Source organism: Homalodisca vitripennis, chromosome 8 (genome assembly GCF_021130785.1).
Source record: "Homalodisca vitripennis isolate AUS2020 chromosome 8, UT_GWSS_2.1, whole genome shotgun sequence".
NCBI classification, from domain to species: domain Eukaryota; kingdom Metazoa; phylum Arthropoda; class Insecta; order Hemiptera; family Cicadellidae; genus Homalodisca; species Homalodisca vitripennis.
Window position 1 is genome coordinate 106,774,222 of NC_060214.1, and position 21,489 is coordinate 106,795,710.

Sequence of the window (21,489 nt, forward strand, 5' to 3'; positions counted from 1 at the left end):
AATATGACTTTCCCAATTTGAGGGAATCTTACATTGTTGTATAAGTATTTAACACTTCTTTATCGATCCAAATCTCGTACTAATCATTGTAGACGAAGGTTGATTTTCATACTTATACCGTCAACAGCTAATAAAAGGAAGCAAAATTATGTTTAAGAGCTTATTAGAAAGTAATAGATTTACCAGATTAAAAGCCACAGTCTACGAACATGTTTTTAAATTTTCTATCAAAATAGTATTCGACGATTGGACAAATTTCCATCCATTCCTCGCAAATCCTTCAATTTTCCATTCATGAGTTCATCCTTGAAGTTATTTTCTGTGACAGATAGTGTATTTGTTCCGGTTTGAAAGTCATCGCCAACATTGTTTATTCAGTACTCTATGTAATTTCTATGATTGGTCTTTCAAATTTTCGATCTTAATCAGGTGATATTGACAATTTCACCACGTTGTTGTATAATATCAACCTGCTTTGTGAAAGTTCTGTAAGTTGTTCAAGAAATAGGGTATTTAGCCTGATCCAAACCAAACCATATCCGATTAGAGAAGATAAATGGTGCCGATGGCGAGCGTGAGTACCTATTTTTCTGCAAAGTCGACAGGGGCACCGACGCGCAGATCTGTTATCGGCGACGGGCCCAGTGTGGTATCGAGCAAGCAGCAAATTTTACACGAGATGTTAAAGAGTGTTAAAAGTGTTCCCAGTGGTATTCCAAGTCAAGGTCCCGGTAAAGAAGGAATGGGGGATGGTGGAACAACTCTGCTTTTAAAAAAGCCGGATACCGAAGAAAATTGTTTATGTAACGAATTCAAAATGAGAATAATTCCAAACCGTGAAGAAGGGAGTGGTCTAAAACAAAATCCCTATTTTATATTCGAACCCGTGACTAATGATGTACGAACCCCTAAACCCCTTCGAGATACTGAGTTTCACAGCATATCTGACAGACGCTTCACCGGTCTCTCTGTGGCACGACCCCTCACCGCGCGCACCGATAGATCTGGGATACCGGGGTCTCTGTCCGCCACCAGCTTACACTCCATGCCTTCCATGTACACCATATCCCACAGGAGTGTCGCCAGCCTCACGCCCACTATACACAGTATGGGGGTGTTGTCCTTGGGGGAGATCTCGTTCTCGGCGATCGCCATACCCAGTGAGGAAGAGGTCAGGAAAGTTCTCACGCTCGGTGAGAGAGTACCTTCGATGTTCAGGCTTAGAGAGGACCCGCCGCCTAGAGTCGCCAAGATCCCCACCGAGTTCAAAGTGACCCTGACCGAGACAGAGACCGTGTTCATGTTGGTGATCCCGACCCAGTGTGACTCACCCGATACTGGCGAAGGAAGGAAAACATTGAAGGATAACCAACTGCACGAATTTAACTTACAAGTGAACAAAACCCTGTCGCACATAGCCACTCAGACCCATCAAAGTGCCGTCAAGAACAGCAAAGTCAATGTACCTCGAAACGATAGAGCGAATTCGTCGGCTTACGCTACTTCTTGGGACATCTACGACACCTATGAGGATCTAGAGAAGAAGAGGTCGTCATCGGTGGTTGGGCACGATGACGGTTTCAGGAAATCGACAACATTCGACCTCGCGGAGATGGCTCATGAAGAAGAGTACATGGAAGAGTTTTACTATTTGGGACACAAATTTAACGTGCGGCTGTTGAATGCTCTGATGATAATGGAAAGGTTGATCGCGAAGAAGAAATTCCGAGAGGAGCAACTAGTCTTCCAAGGTCTTCTGGTGCAGGATCCGTTTTCTTTGAGTTTTAAATGCAACTATTCTCTGACATACTTGTGGACGTTCTCGTATGCTCCTACACAAGGCAGGACAGTGACTTCCATCTGCTGGTCCCCCAAGATTGAAAACGTCCTGGCAGTCGGCTACGGCAAGTTCAAGTATTCGGACCACCACGGTGGACACGTCTGTATCTGGAACGTGAAGAACCCCCAGGAACCCGAACGATACTTCGGGTTTAAAGATCCCGTTACTTGCGTCACCTTCAGTGAATTCCGACCGCAAATCCTCGCCGTAACATTCTACAACGGCCTCGTGATGTTGATCGACATCATCGGCCGCTCCCTGATGACGAAAGCCTCGAACAGACACTACCCGCTTTATTACCCCGTTTGGCAAGCGGTGTTCTACCCGCACGAACCCTTACAGTCGGGGCAGTTCCTGATGACGTGCACCAAGAGTGGGAAGCTCTACAATTACAGGAAGACGAAGTTCATGATGAGCAAGCAGATGATGTCGATGGGGCGTCCCCATGGGAGAATCCAAGGGGTGCATCAGATGAGGAGGTGTTTCGCCACGAAGACCCCCTCTTGTCGCAACCCATCGGCGGAGGTGATAGTCCTGCACCCCGCGGACCCCATGTTGTACTTGGTGGGCACATCGGAGGGATGTGTCTACTTGTGTTCGGTAAACCACAGACACGACCACGTCGAAGTCTTCTTAGCGCACGACGGCCCGATCTACAATATCCAGTTCAACCCGTTCTGCAGCAAGGTGTTCCTCACCTGCGGGGCAGACTGGTGTATTCGTATCTGGGCAGAGGGCATCTACGACCCTCTCGTAACGCTGGAGAGCGGCATGATCTCGGTGCAAAGCGCTCTCTGGAGCCCACTACACTCCACCGTTGTCGTCAGCATCACCGGCGCTTACGTCGAGATGTGGGACCTCCGCAGGAAGACCGTCGCCCCCAAGTCCTGCACCCTGTCCCCGACCAACTGCATGAACACCGCCATCGCTTTCAGCCGTAACCGGTACAACCTGAGCCTGGGCGATGTTGACGGAAATGTTCACATTCTCGGACTCTCCGAGATGCCCTTCAGCCCCTCCTTCCAGGAGGAAGTGTTGGCCCAGTCCCTCCGCAACTGCCTCATCGCTCACCCCCAACTGCTCGACCGGTTACTCAAGCTGGGCTATCCCTTTGCCCAGCTGACCTCTAACTTGCAGACGAAGCTCTACCATAAACTGGACAACTTGCAGAAAGTCATTGAAATATAATATATTGTTTTGTGAATAAACTGATAGTTTTATAGCTGGCTTCCTTACTGATTATAAATAAGTCTACTAATAATTATATCAAACTTCAAAATTTGATATGTCAGGTCAAAATAAGTAAGGAATGCCATATATAGTCCTTGCTTAGTTAGCCTTACATAGCCTTTTACATTTTTAGGAGAAACTAGCTGTATCCCGCGGCTTCGCACGCTTGCCCGTGTATGTGCACTTCTGGTTCAAGTGAATTATATTTCCAGTGCCGATGTCGAGTTTGCCTTGTTGCCACGATCAAGAAAATCTGTGTATGTTTATAGCCATCATACACTTACATGTAATTTATTATAAAGTGGTCTAACACTCAAACTTTAAGTTCAATCAGAAATTTATCTTCAAGACAAATATACATCATAACTTCAATATAGTGTTTGGTTATTTAATATACATAACTGTCTCGTAATTGCAGTTTTTATTGTGCAGGCGCTTTGAAAACTTGTATCTTTTCCAGCACTGCCTGGTAGAGAATTACATCAATGGGCATAGTATATAAACCTTCTCTGTGGAAAAATACATACAAATTTTCATAATGGTCGGTTTAATAGTTTACGATTCCATAAAGGACAAACACACAAACATTCATTTATATATATATATATATATATATATATATATATATATATATACATATAATTTCAATAAACATTGAATCGCAAAAAGTACTTGCTCCGCCGGGATTCGAACCCGGATCTCTCACTGGCCGGGTGAATGTGCTACCATTACACCACAGAGCGCTTACTTTTTCCGATTCAATTATTTTGTATTTGGCCGTATCTGTGACATATGTGTTTAAATAAGCAAACTAACATATGATCGGAAGACCAAATACCTGTCAAACGACTTTTATTTACATTAAATTTGTATAAATGGCAATAGCCATATATATATATATATATATATATATATATATATATATATATATATATATATTTAAATATATGTATATATATGTTGAACTTAAGAAAATCTCTAGTCTAAATAAGATCGGGGTTTGAAGAAAATCAGACCCATATAACTCGGTGTTTGTTCTTAAATTAAGCATTAGATGCCAGTAAGAAGAAGCTGGTAGAATGTATATAATACTGTGTTCGAAAATGGTGGTCATATTTAAAATGTATTATCAATTTTGAAAAGTTTATAATAATAGTGAAATTTGGGTTAGCTTTTCACGATGACTGTGATATGAATTTCATTTCCCTACGGCAAATAATAATCGAGTAGCTTTACTGAGAACCATTCTTAACTGGAAATACACTGGTTGAGTTATTATCGTGGTTTAACTGTTGCTTTCAAATCAGCTGATTGTTTTATTTAAAGATGAGATTACTAGCTCGTTTTTGTCATTTTGAAAACTCGTTAGGAAATTTGTTCGGATTCGTTAAATGTTGTTTTTTCGTGTGTTGTTTCCTTACTTACAGTTTGAAATTTATTGATTGGATTGTAATGCAGTCCAGGAGTTAAGAACCAATTCGCATTGACAAAGCACATAACCTGTTTTTTTTTCTTGATTGAGAAATTATTTTCCACTGCTTTCACGATCCATTTTTTTCTTAGGAGAAATTGCTATACCGATTTCAAGAAAGAAAAACCAATTTCAAGAAAAAAATAGTGTGTACTCATACATTGCAATTTGCCTATCGACTTTTAGACTATAATAATAGTACAAATGTCAAAAATTACGCTCGTTTGGTAAAGCAAATAAAATTGAAAATATATAATCGTAATTTAATTTCTGCGGAATTAACAGTGTGGTTGTTTAGCAAGCGCTAAATTATCATCAAATGTAAATACGTATATGAATTTGCCATATAATACGCATACAAAGCGATAATAAGACAGGTTGTTATATTAAAAGCACGTTTGTCAAATTAATGACTAGGTATTGCGTAGGTAGGGTATATAGAATCTTAGTGTGGTAATTTTGTAAACCCAATATGTGTTTGTGATTGTCATCTTCCTTTAAATCATCACACTAACTGATAATGATCAGTTTTAGTCCAGTCGACCGCTTTTTAAAATTACAAATTACAAAACTTATTTTTTTATTAAAAAATATCAATGTTGACTCCTCACATAATTAATATAAAATCCACGCATGAGTATGTTTAAGTTAAATGTTCATAGATAAATACTGTATTATGTAAATATTAATAATAGTTTACTAAAAGAGTAATTTCAAATTTTGAAAATTGGGGGGGGTCCGGACCCCTTGGACAATCTTGCTGGCTACGTCATTGAACTAGTAACAATCTTGCCAGTAAGAAAATAACACGGATATTGAATTGTTTCATAGCTGTCAGTAAAATAACCTTAAATTAGGTAAAGATGCTTTTCATTTTGTAATTGGTTAGTGTATACGCATTATTTATTCAGTCTTTACAATTAATTTCAAATACTTTTTTCATCGATTTTTTAAATTTTATTCATCGATTATACTTATTTTTAGTTAAGATATGAAAGTGAATTATATTTGAATCTTAAAAGGCTGTAGGAAATACAATATTATTTCAGCTGCAAGTCGATGGCTGTTTAGTGCTACACCCTGGCGGAGAATCGGCAAACCAATGACAAGTAGTACAAGCTTTGACCGTCGTGTAGCGCCACTAGTATCGTTCATGGCTGGAGTGGAGATGTATTGTTCAAATTAACTGGAATACTGAATTAAATTACATCGTCACAACACAGTTACGTCTTTAAATAATTACTAGACATTCCTTAGCCTTAAAATCAATTTCACACTTCTTATTCGATGTTACAGTATGTCTCAGAAATACATTTTGTATCATAAATAAATACAATTAATGAATAAAATATAGTTTTAAGATTTTTCAGATGACTCGTTAGTCTTGGTAGTCAATTTTCTTTTCTTTATAAATTGTTCATAAAAAAAATTTGTCGAAGTGGGTAGTTCTGAATAGTGTAAATGTGTATATAAAAATCAAGCGTGTTTTTCATCCAACGTCCAGTGCAAAGTGTATTAAAAAAATCTGTTACAAGTTTAAAAATAAACAATTTTTGGGTTTCATGTTTGTATTATTATTATCTTATATCATATTATAATCTTTCCGAATTATAACCGATACAATTAAATTTGGTTTACCTTAGGTACATCTCTCCACGATTGAATAATTAATTGTTACGAATTAAATTTACTGCTTGGACTCTTAACAATCCAATTAATTATATTTGGAAAATTTGAAACATTTTAATCTTTTAATATTAAACTAATATTAAAGCAACACTGCTCATAGTAGAATAACATATCCAACTATTTATACTTATTGTTCGTGTTCTACGTTGATTTAACACTGAAATAAAGTTCATAACATATAAAAGGCCGCAACTTTTAAACTCAAAGTTGATTATTGTTAAATAGTATTGATATCATACTTAGGTCTAACTAACGTAGCAAGAGTATGATTTTCAAATTGGAAGGCCCAGTGAAAGATGTTTTATATCTTTATTTAACTAATTATTGGTAATAATAAATGTCAAGAAAGTGTTAATGTAAAATGGCATAATCGTTACAAAGTATTACAAAAACACATTATTTGGAATTAAACTGCTGTTTAAAGTAACTGTCTAGCGGTGTTAACTCGTTCTTTCTTTGTAATTTGTAAAAAACGTTATAAATTACCTAAAATTCGGCTTTATTTATGTTTTTAAAAGTTAGATTTGACAATAGTACAGAAAAGTATGTCGAAATAATATAAGAAATATTATTTCCTTATCTTATTGATTTTTTCCCTTACTCAACGTGGTAATGCTCTTATAGTAGTTGATTGCGTAGGGATATGTACAAAAATGTGTAAGGCACTCAAGATTCTTATTTTTAGCCTAACTGGTCCCATAAAAACACCATTTTATATTTCGTTAAAATTTATTTTGAACTTTGAAAGGTTATTTCTTCTACCATGTTAAACCTTGTAAGATGAGTGACAATGAGGGTCATCCGTCTCATTACTTTATCTATAACAACTTCCCTTTACCTACGATTTGTAACTACTTAGTTACGTACGGCCTTTCTTATCTTCATATTTGATGTTTCTTCCACGGACCACCTTGTAACTAATGTAAAAGTCTTGTAACTCATATAAGTACTTTGTGTTACCCTTGTCCACCCCAAAAAGAATTTAGTAAGTCGGCCTGATGAAGTGACCACGCTTTGATCTTGATTTAGATAAAAAAAATCTGTGACAGTTTCTGCCTACAATATCTTGGGTCTTTATTGGGTGTCATCTACCCAATCATGAAAAATCTGTAGTTCACGTTTTTGGGTGATAAAACTCGGAATTCTTGTGAAACTCGAAACGAAAAAGGCCTGTAATCGGATATGAGCAAGTAAACAAGGTGGTGAAAAAGAATAAAAAATCATATTGTTCTTATTTTGGACTGAGAAAAGAATCCCAGAAGACTTAAGTTACGTTAGGATGTAATGAACTGTAAAAATAATGCAAAAAAGAGCACTGCTCACAAATTAAATTAACATTGTCTCTAATTTGTATTGCGTATTGAAGGTAATTGTTTTGTGCTTGTAGGGAGGATGTCTTGTTTTTATGATGCAGACGATATATTTACAAAATTGCGTAACAGGCTTCTTGCAAAATTTAAAGTCTATTGCTGAATATATTACTATATCACATGTTAAAATACCATATGATTTTACTCAGTGTATTTAAATATTTATCTAGTCTGTGATTTTCTTGTTGTCATCAAGGTTACCCATAAGATGAACGTAAAGGTATTCGCTAAAGGTCTACCGAATGCAATGGATTGACTGCATCTGAAAGTGCTTTAAGAATATTCTAATGCAGTTTCATTTGGGAAACATTAACTTTAAGACATAAATAAAACAGAGCATATTAACCAGAAATAAGCATGTAAAGCCCGTCACCACGTCATATTTCATGTTTAACCCTAAATTATGTGCGTTCAAAGCCTGGGAGTGGGAGAGACATATTCGCTAATCCAGGCAACCAGAGCGAGGGTGAATCCTCTTAGCGGAATCATATTATCAATTATAGTAATGAGTTTGCTCTTGGTATTCATCATATTTTATGTTCTAAATTCCATGCGAACACACACAACATTATTTATCACCCTGATTTATATCATCAGGCTTGTATTATTTGTTTAGTTGACCCACAACACAGAGTGATTTGCAAAAACAAAAACAAACCTTTTCATTCCGAAGTCTATTCCGTACTATACTTTAATTAAACAGAGTTGGCTACTAATTTTTCAATATCTACAAGATTATTCTAATTTGGATATATGAGGAATCTGGTACGCTATTGTTACGTGAAGTAATGTGAGACAGAAATTCGTAGTATGAAGGAACTTTTACATATAAATTAATGGGGTAGATTACAGAATTTAAAATATAGATAGGAACATCTCTATATTAAAAGCTGGAGCCAAATATTTTTATATTATATTATTGCGATATCATGCTGCTCCGCTAAAATTTTAAATTCCATTGACTCTGGTTTATAGATATTTTGCAAAAATATAATTGTATTGCGCTTTCATTTATTGTCATATACTAATATAAAAAGGGTGTCGGTAAGATAAAGAGGACAGCGAAAAGTAGTTCTTTAAATAATCACGTGATTTGCAATACATTACAAATATGAATAGTGATTGCAGTGTGAGTAAATCGCGCTAACAGCAGTGAAATCGATTGAGGAATTTCTCGAAACAAATAAATTGACCACCAGCTGAGTTTTAGGTTTAGTTGGGGGTCGAAATGTGGAGTTATCGAAACGATAATTTTTCACAGATTATATTTTTTAGCTTCATACACTTAAATCTGACCGTGAAACGCATGAAAAATAGTAATATCACCATTAGTCTATAGTCCATTAGATAAAGAGAATAAAGTTGCCTCTTGAGGGGTTTACAAGCATACGGTTAGCTGACTGACGGTTGGTTTTAAATGTGTTAAGCTAAAAGATATATGATTTGAAAAAATCACTTTTATCTCATATTTTAAAACTTTTTTATTTCGATCCCCACCACATCTTAGCATCCTGACTGAAACCATTAATTCTGAGGAATAGCAGATATAACGGATGCTTTAGATTTATTGTAGCAAGGAAAATACAATAATTTACATGTAACATGAACATATAATTTATTGCCAGAATTAGTCAAAAATAGTAGGAACATAAATATATTTTCTAAAAAAATTAGAGTATGGTTGATAGGTCAAAATGATATTGAGTATATGTTTAAGATAATAAATTAGTGTATGGTTAGTCTTGTCTGCTAAGTTATAATAATATTTAAATAGACACGGTAGAGCATTATGAAATAATAATTTATGATATAAATATTTAATGTTACATGTATAAAGCCTAATATTTTTAATTGTAAGTCATGCATAAATCCTTTTTATTTAATACAGCACAATAGTTATACTAAATTTAAACTTTGAAACATAACAGTACATTATTTACTACATAAGCTACAATAACTCATTTTTATAATTTCATTCTTGCTCGTTTCCGCTATTTTTATTTTTTACCCTTTTTGTATATAGTATCCCCAACACAGGCACAGCCTTATGGGGTACCTAAATTTCCCTTATTGTATAAATTTATTGGCCTAATTATTAGTTTAAAAAAGAAAGAAAAACCTAAAAGGATGTAACCTACTTTTTATATTTTATCACTCTAAGTACATAAATTAGAAATGAAATAAGTAGAAAACATTTTTTTTTGTATTTATTATTTACTGCTATTGTAAATACGTTATGTCATAGTATTATTTATTATCAAGCACTGGCAATAATATTTGTTTGTAATATCCAGTTTGTTATTTTGGGGAAATAAATGATTTATTATTATTAAATATAAAGTTTAAACAAGTTTAACTACAGATACGCTAATTTAGGTTCATAATGCTGGGTGGCTGAGCGTAAGCGAAGCGACTGACTTCCTGAATGTCTGGTTACCGAAAACAAACTGAATGTCTGTCTGCCAGCATGGCTAACGAACAATTTCACTCTTAGCGATATTTGTATGTCGATTAAAGAGAATCGTAGTTATATACTCGGACCTTGGCTTCTGAACTATAAATAATCCATTAGGCTTATTAATTTTTATCAGTCAGCTGATTATTCGACTCTAAGAGTAAAACACCTTACGCCAATCATATACAAAATACCTTGACTAGAGCTCCTTTCGGTGTGATACCCAACTAACGTCCTATCGAGGCAATAAGAAATTAATTATGGCCCGGACACCATAATATGTGAATGAACTGAATCTATTTATAGTCCCTGAAATGTTTAATAAACTAAAAATATGATATTAGAACTAATATAAACTATGATATTGTCATAAGAGTTCCAAGTTGTACATGTTTCACAATAAGGTATCTTAATCAAGTGTTTTAAAATTGATAATGTTCCACACAGGATTGCCAAAGTTAATAATTATTAAAAATAACTCATACACAAGCATTATAATAAATGAGGAGTATACAACAAACAAAAACAACAGAGACTGTACACCGACCACACATCACCACCATGACCGGATGGACAATATACGTGTTGCAGCTGTTGCGTCAGTCCTCTTCCTGTTGCGTTCTTATCTTTTCCGTTATCAGCTGATAATAAGTTACTCACTTACAGTCCAAAAATACTGAATGCTTGTATTGTAAGGAATGTCCTCTAGATTAGACTTAACTATCCAATGTTCGTGTAGGGATTTTACGTACATTTTACGCTTTTAATGATACTGCGACAGTTGCGTGCATTTTAATTTAGATTGTTTTTAAGTTACTCTTGAAGTTCTTAACGAGATTTTAATATCTTTGAATGGTTCCTATTCATGTTAGATAATGGTGAATTAATACTGTATCTCAAATGTTTTCCGTTTCCATTTTCAATATATATATATATATATATATATACAGGGTGAGAAGAAAATAACTGGTTAAAATACTTAACACAAACACACAGTATCTTTACAGTGTGTTCTTTTGTTCAACAATGAGGCGACATAATATGTCATCTAATAGTAAATTCCAAGCTGATTATTTATTATTTAAAAATGTTTAAACAGCTGTTGTTTAAATGATTAATTATTACCAGCTGTTACCAATCAGATACTCATTCCTTATTATAAAACAGCAAAAGTTTGCTGTGTAGTGTAATACGTGAGGAGTCAATTTCATAACTTTTTTACACATTTAGTTAACTTTGCTTATTATGTTTGTTTTCAGAACTAAAGTCTCTACAATCTGTATTAGGAAAAACAATTTGTTTATTGGTCATTTAACAATGTTATTGGACATCAAACATTTAAGACGGTATTATTGTTAATAGATTTTTGGCAAATTCCATACTTTTTCTCAAAAACTGTTTACACTACAACCTCTGGAGTGGTTTTATTTGATTTTTCAGGTGATTTTCCATATAAATCCACCTTATTTGAGTTAAAAAGTAAGAAAAAAAAACATTTCAGAATCACTTAATTTCACCAGGTGAACTGAAAACAAAGCAAAATCTTTCACCAGCCATTAGTCACTAATGGAGCGTTTCCGGACCTACCTTTATATAACATATTTTTCTAATTTTTAGCTCTAAAATCACGTCTTAAAATATTTTACCATATTTCTGACTCACCCTGACTCAAATATATATATATATATATATATATATATACCATTTGGTCTAATAAATTGTATCACTGTATATTCCTTTCAGATAGCGAATTAACTCAAGAGAAACTGTGTATAAATTAATTAACTAGCTTTTATTAGTACAATATATATATATCCTCAAATGATTATAAACAACTAGACCTACTAACAATAAAGGTTATACCTCAGTTCACTTTCCTCTTAGAGCAGCATTTGCAATTTGACGCTGCTGTCTCAGTCTAGACTCCTAAAATCTATATTCGTGTTCGTCTGAAGAGATAAAAAAATAATCATCAACGAAGAAGCTCAAAATGAACTGCTCACATCGTTTCGACATCAGAGACACTGAGACTATAAAATAAAATGTCATCTAGGTAAAGAGTTATTCTCATTGTTTCGGCACGAAATTTTTTACCTCTTCAGATGAACATGACTTCAGATTCCAGGGAGTCAAGTCTGTGACAGCGGTAGTTTCCAGGTGCTGCTCTAAGTTTAATCTGAACTGAACATTTACATCGAATCAACCCTTCCCACCATAGCTTCATCATGTTGGAATGAAGGGTAGTTCAATTTTCTACGATGAAGACTTACTTTCATTCTAAATCCTCAGATTATAGTTTGAACTGACGGAAGGAAAGTCACGTTTTTTTCGGTAACCGAGTTAGTAGCTTCGCTTACGCTCAGCCATCCAGGGTTATGAACCTAAAACAGCGTCTTTGTTGTTAAACTTGTTTAAACCTTTTTTTCAAAATAATTATTTTTCTTGATAGAGTAAACCCAAAACGATGTGAAACTTTGATGCCTGACACATCTGCTATTCCTCAGAATTAATTGTTTCATTCAGGATGCTTTAGGACATTCATTCTTTGGAAAAGCGGTTCATTGAGGCCAATAAAAATTGAAATTTTTTATGTTTACCAATTAAAAAGTATTTTTGAAGGGTATTACTTTCATCAGTCGTCATCATTATTTAAGAGTTTTTATTATTAATGGAATCATGAAACCAAAATTGGACTTTCTTCAAAATCTTCAAATATTACACCTCAGTTTGAAAACAATGGACAAAATTTCAAATTAATAAATACATTCCCAAAGTAATTAACTGACGATAATATACTTGTAACTTTATTCCTTTTACTACTTTTTAAAAGGTGTGCATTACTTAATTTGAAGCATAATTTGATGATAAAACCAGCGTGAGTAATTTATTTTAAAATTGATCCAAAATTCAAATCTATTTTATTTGGAATGTATTTACCGAAAATCAAATTCCCAACTGAATAAACGTCAATTTAATTAACTGAAATTAAAGTCAATGTTTTAAGAAGAACACTTACAGAAATAAGGCAGTCGCGTCTCGAAGTTATTTATGGAATCCAGTTAGGAGCTATATTCCTGAAGTGGGATAAAACACTGAGTCTCGTTCAGAGATTGAATTACATCAGGCATCCAGCTGACGTCTGCACTGTTATTACGATTTTACTTGGCCTTCTTTGTATTTGATGGCATGATCAAACTCTCTTTAATGTTCCGTTCCGTTTCATCTTGTAAATAACTTTAATAAATAATACATTTGGTTTCGCCTAGTTTATAACAAATGTTTATAGTTAAAACCCTTCTTATATTAGCAGTCTAAAGCCAATTTTCAGGGAATTTTCCAAGAACGAAATTAATCAGTGATAGATTCTTAGACAACATTGTTGATTTGACGACGTGTTAGATTAGGCTATGCCTTCTGCAATTATAACTTACATTTTACCTGCCGGATAATAGCATTTCCAACTTTAACGCATAATTTAAAGATAAAACCAACATGAATTATTACTTATTTTGAGATTTATCAAACATTCTAATATAATTTATTTGAAATATTTTTACTTAAACATTTATTTTTAAACAACAATTCATCTGTCGTATACATTTTAAAGTTATTTGTATTTTCGATCAGTAATTTATTTCATTCAAAAATTGTTCTTAGGCATTCATTTTATTTTGTGCTCTGTCAAATATCAAATTAAAGAAAACGGGCATTGAACACTTAACGCTGTTTCGGTAATAAATCAAAAGTAAAATAATTAGTAGGCCTACAGTAAAAATCACAACATATAAACTATATCGAAGAATATCAAATATTTTTACTTTCCTTATGGAATGCGGGGGATTAATTAGTTCTTTTTTGTGTTAAATCGCGATATTTTGAATTTTTAAAGAACTCTATTTTAATTATTACGAAGGATAATTCGTTAATTTAATTACGAGTGAATTGTGTAAGGTTTCCACAGAGATTTCCACAGATTATTATGATATTTTATGACTCCCTTCCAGCAGCAAAATTTTGCCAACGCACAAAATCGTACAATTTGGCAGTAAAAGGGTCAGATTTAATCGGTTTGGGTGCGCACCGTAAAAAGGCTTATTAAATTGTGAGCCGCAGCGTTGGCAGTTGTGCTGAACAAGTAAGACCCAGCTTTATCCGGGTCGACAGGTGATTTAGGAGGTCATTATTCTGGTAGTGGAGGGCAGGCGCGAATGACAAGGGTAGTAGCGGGCGGCTGGCCGGGTGCCAGGCTAGGTGAGGGTTGGCAGTTTGCCGCAGTTGGTACAGCAGAGCGGCGTTGCGGGACTCTGATTGCCAGAGTTTGTTACACAAGGCGGGAACTTGCTGATTGTCCCGCTCCGCTTTGTTGATTTCACTTCCAGTTCTATTTGGAGGGTTTACAGAAATATTACAGTACGGAAGTACAGTCGGTGTTAATCGATTATTGTAAAATAGTCTTTTAAAACGTCTTTTCTGAAGGAAGGGACAACAGAAAGTTACTTATAATTTATCGAGGACTTAATAATTTTTATTTAAAATTAAATAAAAATTCTGTTATTAAAAAAGTTGTGTTAATGGAATATATTTTTCTTCTACTATTATGTTCTTAAAATATGTCATTCCTTAACTCACAAATCAATATAAAACATCTCAAGTATTCGAAGTTATAATTCATATAAATATAGTACAACATTCACAATACTATCTTAGGCCATATTAATTTAGGGCTCATTGCGAAATTGCCAAAAAAAACCCCACTCTTATATGTCTGTAACTCCTTGTAGAACTAAATAATTTTGACGACTATAATTTAAAAAAGAATATATATATAACACGAAAAAAACTATTAAACTGTAAAAAAGCGGGTTAATATTATCAGAACAATACTGATCTCTTATAATGTGAAAGATAAATTACGAGAATTACCAACCCGAATAATAAAACGACTTAATAATTTAGGACTTCTTCACTATTTACAATTTTTCGCAGAGGTTTGTTTGTTGAGATTTATTGATTTTATTATCTCTCACCATCTGAGCTATATTGTATATTTATTCTTTCGAAGACCAGCTGTATTCATTTCAGTCATTTAAAGTTTATTTACTAATTACTAATAATTTATAAATAAATATTGAATAATGTCTGTACGGTGGCGCTACTAGTAGTAAATGCGTGAACTAAGGGAAGCCAGTGGTAGTTGAGTTTATTCCCGCTAGGTGCGTTGGTACTCACTGGGCTAGATCAATCCAGCACGTCGTGAATTTTTTTCGTTTCAGAAATAGTCATTAGTTTATTAAATATTAAAATGTATGAAAACAACTGTATTTAATTGTTTTACGGGATAATACACTAGCATCAATGACACCAATCCACCTTCCAATGACAGTCTTATCGGTAGATCGAAGAATAAAGAAATAAATCAATCTGAGACTCATACATCTAACACAGCATATCTTAATTAAAATGGTCTTGAAAGCTTAAATAAATTAAAAACAACCCACCCATATGTAATAACTCGTATGATGCATTAAGTTCTCCTACATATTCAGTTTTAGAGATAACGGTCTTTTAAAAATAGTAAAATGTCATCTACTTAGAAGAGTTTACTCATATTTTACAACTTTTATCAAGTTAAAATTTTAAAGCCTTGTAAGGTTTCAAAATAGCGGCCGTACAATTTAGAGAAGTACAAGTACTAGCATAATATAGCAACAATGCGGTTGGAAACGATCATTACATAGATATATCTGTAACACTTACAACTATGTGCTTAGTGATCTTTTTTATATGAATTAGTTTATAATTATTGTTCTATACTTCTCAAAATGTAGAATACTTAAGTACAATAATGTAAAATAATTGTGATACGTACACATCAATACGTCATTATTATCAAGACAAAATATGAAATAATTTAACTGTATGTATTGCAACTGTTTGCCTACTTTATACAGACATAGAATGCTGGGGTTCAAATATTTGGAAACGATATACTAGATTGTATGTCATACTAACACATTTGTTTAAGTTTATGGTTTAAACAAATAATGCATCTTCAGTTTAGGTATTTCCAGATGAGAGCTTCCATTAAATATGTTCTCCTTAGGCTGTGTGGAAATGTATACCGGTATTATAATTAAAACTTTTATTAATTAAACCTTAATAATTTAGATGCTTATATATTCATTTAGCATTGTTATCAAAATCACTTATGGAGTCACATGTTATTAAAATAATATGTTTACATGTCTTCTAAGCTTGTGGGGATCCAAGTTTTTGGAAATTATGTACTAACACACCAACTAGGTGTGCCATAGCAACAAATTTTGTTTTAATATAAGTTAAATATTTCCAGATGAGAGTTTCCATTAAACATACCTTTCCCATGGCTTGCGGAAGGGGATAGTATTATTAAATCCTTAAAGGTCCTTCTTACCCATATACACCCAACAGCTAGTGGATTTTACAAGCCATCTGGAACTTTCTGGAGTTCCCTGCTACCCCAATATTGAAGTACCCTGTAGCCTCAATATTGGAGTTCTCCGTTACATCAATATTGGAGTTCCCTGCTGACTCGATATTGGATATCTCTGCTGCATCAGCGTTGTATTTCCCTGAAGCCTCAACATCGGAGTTACCTGTTGCCCCTCCAATATTGGAGTCCACTACTGCCTCAATATTGGAGTTCTCCGCCTCAATATTGAAGTTCCCTGCTGACTCAATATTGGATATATCTGCTGCATCAGCATTGTATTTCCCTGTTGCCCTAAAGTTGGAATTCCCTGCTACCTCAATATTGGAGTTCCCTGTTTCACCAATATTGGAGTTCTCCGTAGCCTCAACATCGGAGTTACCTGTTGCCCCAATATTGGAGTTCACTGCTGCCTCAATATTGGAGTTCACTGCTGCCTCAATATTAGAATTCCTTGCAGTCCCAATATGGGAGTTTCCTGCTGCCTTAATATTGGAGTTCCCTGTTGACTCAATATTGGAGTTCACTGCTGCCTCAATATTGGAGTTCACTGCTGCCTCAATATTGGAGTTCACTGCTGCCTCAATATTAGAATTCCTTGCAGTCCCAATATGGGAGTTTCCTGCTGCCTTAATATTGGAGTTCCCTGTTGACTCAATATTGGAGTTCACTGCTGCCTCAATATTGGAGTTCACTGCTGCCTCAATATTGGAGTTCACTGCTGCCTCAATATTAGAATTCCTTGCAGTCCCAATATGGGAGTTTCCTGCTGCCTTAATATTGGAGTTCCCTGTTGACTCAATATTGGAGTTCACTGCTGCCTCAATATTAGAATTCCTTGCAGTCCCAATATGGGAGTTTCCTGCTGCCTTAATATTGGAGTTCCCTGTTGACTCAATATTGGAGTTCCCTATTGCCTCCCTGTTGTCCTAATATTGAAACTATGGTCATATATGTCTGTCAGTATGATACATTTTATTAGAAAGTGACTAGAGGCCTTAAACTAGGTACCTACTTAGCCCAAGGCAGGTTTCTATATTGAGTTAACCTACAAAGGTCAGCAAAGTTGCCCTTGGGGAGGTGGCATATGGATATATATATATATATATATATATATATATATATATATATATATATATAAATTGTTATTTATACAATTTAATGCTGTACCATGTTCGTTACCATATATGGATATCGCCGGAATATAAATAAATGTATAATAAAGAACATACACGTCAAACCATAAGGTGTTTTGTTATAATTTTACTAAATGTTGCTTAAATATATAGTTGACATTTTAAATGTTAAAATGTCTTAAATTAATTTACAAGAAAAGGAAACATATACTTTTCTTTCTAACAGACCCGAGATAAAAATTCACAAGTGAGATAATAAGAGTAAAAGAACCATTTTCACATTGTTAAGTAAAAAGGTGCGCAGAGACGAGAACAGCGCACCGCAGTGTAAAGTCCTGGTTCAGTGGGACACGAGTGTGCACTCAGTCGCTGTTTATGCTCATTAATTCTCTTGTTTATGTATATCTCTCTGCTGTACGTTCGTACCTTTACAATTTGTCTGCGAGTTAGAAGGAAAATTCAGCTTACAGTATGTCATACAGAAAACATTTTTATATAGGTGGACAGTAAAATGAATCGTTTCACTGAATACATAATATATTTTAAAGGGTCCATCTCAAGTCACGCTCGTACCCTAAGCTGTACCCTTGATGTAAAGGAAGTTGACTTAAGTAAACTAACATGTTGACATGGCGAAAAAATAACACTGAGTGTAGGTTGAATTTGAAAATTCTGGTTAACTGTTACATATTTAATTTTGTTAATGTAAGTTTTACTGTTTAATATGTTCTTTACTTCAAACCTCAAAATCAAAGCAATATGAATTATAATAAGATAGAGTTAGGCGCATTCCCATCGCCCAAACCTTCTTCTTGCACTCCACAATAAAAAAAAAACAAAAACAAAATGGAGGATGAATGGAGGTTACCTTTAAGCTTAGTGCTTACCATCTTCAACCAAGTCAAGTGATATAATACTTGAATATTTATATGATCTGATACGGTTTTTTTGTTCTCTTAGCACAAGAAGCTTAGAAATTGCACCTAGTCCTATAAGGACCTTAGCGCTGCTTCCGGAATGACAGAATATACTGCATGGGTAAGGTTGGTAGTAGAGGCCACCTCCTGTTGAGGAAGAATTTAGCGCACTGAACTCAAGTCATGTCCCCTTCGAAAATGGAGAGGCCAGCTCTGAACCAGTTTCTCTAGACAAAGCGGGCAGGAGGTGGCACACCCGTATGTCTAGGCTAGCAAGAATCTTTGACTCTTGGGGAACAAACCCCACCATCTCCCGCAGTGGACTAGAACTATCGAATTACACTTGCATTCCAGAATCTCGACATTTGTGGTTAGTGATGTGCCGCTCCTGGACATTCATAAGGTTCCCCTGATTTAAGTGACATATCGGTTTTTGATGTACCCAGTGTTGGTTAAACTGGAATGTTTTAACCACCCAGAAATGACCCCTGCTGAGTGTCTGATGTGGTTACTATCACCTCAAACTAGACACCAGATAATTGTAAAAATGATGTACTCAAACTGGGATTCGAACCCGAGTCGCTGGGTTGATAAGCTGCAACGCTAACCACTCGTCTATCGGGGACGGAAAAATATAATACTCTCGGCACAAAACCGTTCAGTGAGTGTCACGTGCCATCGTTATGAGACTACCCGCTGTACCTCGGCAGATGAATTGTATGGCAGTGGTAAAAAAAGAAAGAGCAATTGTGGGGAATTTGTTTCCAATTATTAAGAATAAGTTTATCGTTACATTGTTATTGCTTGTAATGACAAGCAAGTTTATATATTTTACAAAAATAGATTTTACGTTTGCAGATATTGATGATGAATGTGACGAATCCCAGTAAATGCATTCTCTGTCTATTTATTTTTCATGAACTTATTCAAAATTGCTGACCTTCTACTCCAAACATTAATTTATTTGGTGGTAATTTTTAAGCAACAAAGGAAAAGTCCTCTTTAAGAAGACTCGGTTAACAGAAAAGATGTTTAGATGATTTCGAATTGTGAAGAATTTTAGTTGTCAGTGAAAGTATTCTTCTGAGACATCGCCTACAAGTTGCTTTTGGAAAATGTCTGTTCATATGTTTTTGAATACCATTGAGTATGGACATCGGCCGAGACCAGAAGAACATGATTTCACTTAATTTACGATACATATACGTCATTAATTAGCTTTATTTGCATTTTTTACATTTATGTTTTTGGAATTTTATTAGAAATCGTGTTTCCTCAGATAATGAAAATTTCTTAATACATTTTACCGTGTATCATTACGTTTTTAGTATTTTTGACCAATTTGAGCTTGATAAAGTACCTAAACACTACTTTTGAGTAAATAAATACGTTCTATATAATAAGGTGAGAAACAAGGGGCTGAATCCTCACTGATTGTGCAGTTGGATGATACCCCCTGGAAATACATGGAGGAGGCTGAATAACGTCTGGATGGTGGTGGACTGTCCATCATTTTCAGACAGTATGGAAAAAGTGATATGCGATGTTTTGATATAAAGGGACTTTTGTTCTATATCTTGACGTTAATAACGTCCAGAACTTTGTCCAGAATCGTGTCACCGCCCGTCCGTCTGTGCGACAACTCATGAGATAATGTCCAAGAGATTTTTAAATTTGGAACGTAGGTTTCCCTTGATCCTAGGAATAACTCTATTGATTTTGGGATTAAAAGAGCAATGGGCACTCCATCCGTCTGTCCGACAACTCATGAGATAATGTCCAAGAGATTTTTAAATTTGGAACGTAGGTTTCCCTTGATCCTAAGATTAACTCTATTGATTTTGGGATTAAAAGAGCAATGGGCACTCCCTCCGTCTGTCCGACAACTCATGAAATAATGTCCAAGAGATTTTTAAATTTGGTAGGTAGGTTTCTCTTGATCCTAGGAATAACTCTATTGATTTTGGGATTAAAAGAGCAATGAGCACTCCATCCGTCTGTCCGACAACTCATGAGATAATGTTTAAGAGATTTTTTAAATTTGGAACGTAGGTTTCCCTTGATCCTTTGATTAACTCTATTGATTTTGGGATTAAAAGAGCAATGGGCACTCCATCCGTCTGTCCGACAACTCATGAGATAATGTCCAAGAGATTTTTAAATTTGGGACGTAGGTTTCCCTTGATCCTTGGAATAACTCTATTGATTTTGGGATTAAAAGAGCAATGGGCACTCCATCCGTCTGTCCGAAAACTCATGAGATAATGTCCAAGAGATTTTTAAATTTGGTACGTAGGTTTCCCTTGATCCTAGGAATAACTCTATTGATTTTGGGATTAAAAGGGCAATAGGCACTCCATCCGTCTGTCCGAAAACTCATGAGATAATGTCCAAGAGATTTTTAAATTTGGAACGTAGGTTTCCCTTGATCCTACGAATAACTCTATTGATTTTGGGATTATAAAAGCAATGGGCATTCCATCCGCCTGTGCAGTAACTCCTTCATTACGTCCTTGTCGCAGGACCCACGATACTCGGTTACGTGTTTTTTACAATGGGGAAGCTGTTCGCATTGTAGCACTCATATTCTATGGAAATAATTTGAACCCATCAGGCTACGTACATGACAATGTCTTGAATGCATAACTTTTTTCATTCTAAATAAACGTATGTGTGTATTCAAGTGATTACGATTTAATTATAATTTGTAAATGTATTTTAGAGCTCTCAGAAATTGTCAACATCATCGCACCCGAAAACATCCAATGACAAGTTGGAAGTATGAAATAATATATTTACTAAAAATTAAATGTGGATCAGTGGATTCACAATCTTCTCGTGATTATATTTACTAAAGTTCGAGTCAATAGGTTTGACAAATATTTACATATTATTTTAGTTACTGCTTATAT

General features: G+C 34.8%; 2 protein-coding genes across 2 annotated transcripts; one reads left to right on the forward strand and one right to left on the reverse strand.

Moving 5' to 3' along the window:
• The first annotated feature begins 462 nt into the window (after positions 1–462).
• On the forward strand, positions 463–3,056 carry LOC124367161 (dynein axonemal intermediate chain 4-like). The gene has a single exon (XM_046823812.1). It carries the CDS (start codon positions 557–559, stop codon positions 3,026–3,028), a length of 2,472 nt encoding a protein of 823 aa, XP_046679768.1. The 5' UTR covers positions 463–556; the 3' UTR covers positions 3,029–3,056.
• An 11,094-nt stretch (positions 3,057–14,150) lies between these two features.
• On the reverse strand, positions 14,151–20,090 carry LOC124368307 (coiled-coil domain-containing protein 8-like). The gene is made up of 3 exons (XM_046825580.1): positions 20,031–20,090; positions 16,570–17,453; positions 14,151–14,436 (listed from the first exon to the last, which is right to left on the reverse strand). The coding sequence occupies exons 1-3, from the start codon at positions 20,088–20,090 to the stop codon at positions 14,151–14,153; spliced, it is 1,230 nt and encodes a 409-aa protein (XP_046681536.1).
• Positions 20,091–21,489: the final 1,399 nt, after the last annotated feature.